Source organism: Sinocyclocheilus anshuiensis, unplaced genomic scaffold (genome assembly GCF_001515605.1).
Source record: "Sinocyclocheilus anshuiensis isolate Anshui unplaced genomic scaffold, SAMN03320099.WGS_v1.1 scaffold1355, whole genome shotgun sequence".
Classification (NCBI taxonomy): domain Eukaryota; kingdom Metazoa; phylum Chordata; class Actinopteri; order Cypriniformes; family Cyprinidae; genus Sinocyclocheilus; species Sinocyclocheilus anshuiensis.
Window position 1 is genome coordinate 665,257 of NW_015540070.1, and position 4,876 is coordinate 670,132.

The following is a 4,876-nucleotide window of genomic DNA, read 5'->3' on the forward strand; positions in this document are numbered from 1 at the left end:
TACTCAGGTTATCTTTGTGTAATATTAAAATTAGTTTGATGATCTGAATCTTTTAAGTGTGACAAATATTCAAACAATTAAAAAAAACAGGACGGGGGCAAAAACTTTTTTCACAGCACCGTATGCAGACAGGAATGAAACTTCAGATAAAAACTGATGGAACTTCAATAACACAGTATTAAGCACAAATCTATGCATTTCATTCTTTTGACCATATGTTTTACTAGATTATATTTTAAGTTAAATATAGTAAATATAACCATTAACAAAGTCTCTGGCTGCCGGTTCATTTGCATTGATAAAATATAGTCAATCCCTAATTACAGGGACAAACCCAAAGCCTCACCAGCATCTTACTGGACACAGTCATACAGTATCAAAACTGAAAGATATCTCCATTCAAGGCACTGTACTGTTACTGATATGAATATACACAAATATGATGGACAGACAGCACAATGTGTAAGGCGACTGAAAACAGAAGCTACATTCCAAAGTAAGGTGTTGCCATTATAACAATATGGTGCTTTATATCTGAATACACATAATTTTATATGACTAACACATTAGTTAGGCACATCGCATGTGTTTGACAAATAAAATGACTGCGAAGCACACAATGTGTCATGTACACCCAGGTAGTCTGGTTTGTTGTTGCTTAACATCTGCAAAAGTCACAGAGTGCAAAAGTGGTCAAACAGGACATAAACTGGTTTGTGTTGAATCTGTCACAACAAAGGTCAGTTTGATGGATTCAGATAGAGTACATCTGTAAATGTCTTACCAGTATATTTGAATAACATAATGCCACAATTTAAAATATTGAGCATAATTCATGACCCAGGCTGACATAAATATTCTGTGCAAAAGTTCGGGGTGTGTAATATTTTTCATGTTTTTGAAACATCTTCTATTATGCTCAACAAGGCTGCATTTATTTGATTTAAGAGTGCAATAAAACAATTTAAAATAAATGTTTTCTATTTTAATATATTTAAAAATTAAATGTATTCCAGTGAAGGCTCACATGATCCTTTAGAAATCATTCTAATATGCTGATTTGGTGCTCAAAAAATTCTTACTATCCATGTTGAAAAGAATTGTGCCAGTATTTTTGTGGAAACCGTGACTATTTTTCCATACTTCTTTGATTAATAAAAAGTTCAAAAGAACAGCTTTTTTTTTTACATAGAAATGTTTTGCAACATTATACATGTGTTTATAGTAGTGCTGTCAAACAATTAATCGCGAGTAATTGCATTCAAAATACAAGTTTTTGTTTGCATAATATGTGCATACTATGTATATTTATTATGTATATATAAAGACACAGACATACAGCATATATTTTGAAAATATTTACATGTATATATTTAACTTCATATCATTTATATTATATATAAATATATTAAATATATAAACGTAACAGTTTTCTTAAATATATCCATGCATGTGTATGTATTTATATATACAAAATAAATATACACAGTACACACACATATATTATGTAAACAAAAACTTTTATTTTGGATGCAATTAATCACGATTAATCGTTTGACATCATTTTGATTGGATTAATGCATTCTTGCTGAACAAAAAAAAAGTATTCATTTCTTTCAAAAGGGGGCCCAAAAAACTGACCCCAAACTTTTGAACAGAAGTATATAAATGTGAATAACAGTAATAGTGTGAATGTGTGAATAACAGTAATAGTGTGAATTATATAAAATATATATATATATATATAAAACACATTTGATATTAATGTTATATTTAATTAAAATTATATATATATATTTTTTACATTAGAATATATTATATATTAGGCACACATTATCACATTATCACACATTATCTGTATGCAGTGCACTGATTAAATACTACACTATATACATTGTCAATCAGTATAAAACAAGAATATGTGTTTGTGAGTCACTAAAAAAATACTTGTATAACATGCGCAACTCCATTTTGTGGTGCAACTGGTGCTGGGTGCATTTAATTTAAACTCCATTTCAACAAACAGCAACAGAATTCTAAATCTACAGCCACATGAGAGCATAATTTGCATATTCATCCCTGTTAAAATGTGGAAGTGTACTTATAATGAGAGATTGTGCACAGACATGTCGATACATTCACACCCAATCCAGGAGAACAGGGTGAGGCTGGCCGTTGAAACAGAGAAATCAAATAATTTGACTACTTTGTGACAGAGTGAGGTTGCCTTCATTGAGAAAACAGAAAATATGTGCCATAATTTCTAGAACGTCAAGAAAAGTTTTCAAAATATCCCTTCCACTTCCCATTTTTGTTCATTTAAACTTGCATATCAGTTTTTTCTCAACCATGCAAAGTGTAACATTGTATCATTTAAATATGCACAGCCATGATCTGTAACATTTACAAAAAATACTCTATACATCATATGTCTAAACTAAAACTAGCACAACAAAGATTGAAAAAGACAATCCATAGCAATAATAACCAGATTTGTCAGGAGGTAATCCAGTACCTGAGAGCAGGTCATCGCTGTCACACAGACGTTAACCAAGGGTTTGCACTACATTGTGGGAGCATAACTCCACTATGTTGCAGTAAGGTCATCAGAGTGTGGTGAGGTTTTCTGCCAGGTAATACAGGCTGTATACATTACATACGATACAGCAGAGGTTACAAAGTGAGGACAGCAGGTGATACAGCCACAGCCGACCACTCAGCTTTTTATACTTGGGGTCTGTCTCGCAGAGCTTGGCGTACGCTTCCCGATTGGACGAGAGTCCGATGTCCTGACCCAATCCACAGGCCTGCTCAATCAGGTGCATGTCTGCCATGATTTCCGAGGTCATCTGACCAAACCACTGGGCATTCACTGCCGCCACAGTCACACAGACGAAAAAAATGAAGATCTAGGGAAAAAACAGAAAGCTGGTGGAATCAAGTCTGTCAACTTACATAAAGGTGAAAAGGTTAGTTCACCCAAAAATCATACTCTTTTTACTCTTGTGTTGTTCCAAAACTCTATGGCTTTCTTTCGTCCATTTAACAAAAAAATAACTAATTTGAAGAATGTGTTGGTCACATTTTTCCATGTAATTATAATGAATGTGGACTGGAGCTTACAAGCAAGGGTTTGAAGTTAAAAACACACTGATGAACTTTATTTGATAGATTGGACTGGTGGATTATTTGTGGATTATTGTGATGTTTTTATCAGCTGTTTAGACTCTCATTCTGACGGCACCCATTCACTGCAGAGAATCCTCTGGTGAGCAAGTGATGTAAAGCTAAATTTCTTCAAATCTGTTCAGATGAAGTAACAAACTCATCTACATCTTGGATGGCCAGAGGGTGAGTAAAATATTTAGCAAATTTTCCTTTTTGCGTGAACTATTTCTTCAAAATTTGTGCATTCATAAGAGAAGTAGAGATGCTCGATTCATGAAGTCTTTTTTTTTTTTTTTATCTGATTCAAAAATCAATTCAATCCACTGATTCAAATATTCATTCACACTGGTTCTCAGCTCACATAAAGCTGAAGGGAAGCTGTCAGTTGATAAAAATTTAGGGGTGTCTCTCACCCAAAAACTATCATAATGACTTCAGAAGATTTTATAAACTGCTCAAGTCATATGGACCGCTCAAGTCCAGAACCACAAGCACATTTTTTAAAATACCGGTTTGGAATGACATGACGGTCGTTTGTAATTTTTGGATCTTTTCACCATATCTGGGAGCAATACAGTATGTTCTAAATACCTGGAAGGACTCTTTGTCATCCAGCATGTTACTAGGATGGTACATGGCAAAGATGGTGAGGTTGAAGAAAGCGCAGGCTGAGCCGATATGCAGGTAAAACGGGAAGAGCCGGCTCTGGATGAAGCCAAACGTGTGTCGGTTTAGATGGTTGTCCATTACAAAGCCTGAACAAAAAGAAAGAAAAAAATTAAGTTAACCTTAAGGACTTTGGATATCATAAACCTTGTTTATAACATTATACTAGTTTCACATATAAAACTATCCTTGTGAAAAATAAGTACACTTTAGCTAAATTTACGAAACAGTACTTGTTATGGAAATAAAATACTTTAAAAGAATATACTTCAGTGCAAACTGAATCTAATGTTTTCAGACATTTAACTGCATGTCATTACAATTAAATAAATGCATCATAGTTTCAATTTATATTAAATGCAATTAGCTGAACTTTAGAGTGCATTTTTGACTGACGAGCATTTGTTAAACTAAAATATACTTTATTGTCATTTCTGTTGAAATGTGTGTCATACTTAAATATATTTGTAATTTCACATTTGCGAAACAGTACTTGTTATGGAAATAAAATACTTCAAATATACTTCAGTGCAAACTGAATCTAATGTTTTCAGACATTTAACTGCATGTCATTACAATTAAATAAATGCATCATAGTTTCAATTTATATTAAATGCAATTAGCTGAACTTTAGAGTGCATTTTTGACTGACGAGCATTTGTTAAACTAAAATATACTTTATTGTCATTTCTGTTGAAATGTGTGTCATACTTAAATATATTTGTAATTTCACATTTGTATTGATGAAGTTGCAATTTAGTACAATTAATATAGGAACTTTAAATGTAATATACAGTTCAAATTATAATGAAGTACTTTACATGTGCTTTAGTATGTTAGTCAACGCATATAAAAACGTGTATACTTCTTTAAGGCATGACAAAATATTATTAAAACATAATGATTTAAAATGTACTTTAAAGTAAAACCTAAACTTAAAAAAAGTTTATACACTGAATCTAGAAACTTTTTAATATATATTCTTAAAGGGGTCATATGATGCTATTTTAAAGATCATTATTTTGTGTATTTGGTGTAACAG

General features: G+C 32.2%; 1 protein-coding gene across 1 annotated transcript in view; it reads right to left on the minus strand.

Annotated features, from left to right (window-relative positions):
• Nucleotides 1-1,837: 1,837 nt before the first annotated feature.
• LOC107687197 (transmembrane protein 205-like) overlaps nt 1,838-4,876 on the minus strand; it is a 5,325-nt gene continuing 2,286 nt past the window's right edge. The window contains exons 3-4 of the mRNA XM_016484427.1: nt 3,760-3,923; nt 1,838-2,909 (exon numbers count right to left, since the gene is read on the minus strand). Coding sequence (XP_016339913.1) covers nt 2,607-2,909; nt 3,760-3,923 — 467 coding nt within the window. The 3' untranslated portion in view covers nt 1,838-2,606. The remainder of the gene's footprint in view (nt 2,910-3,759; nt 3,924-4,876) is intronic.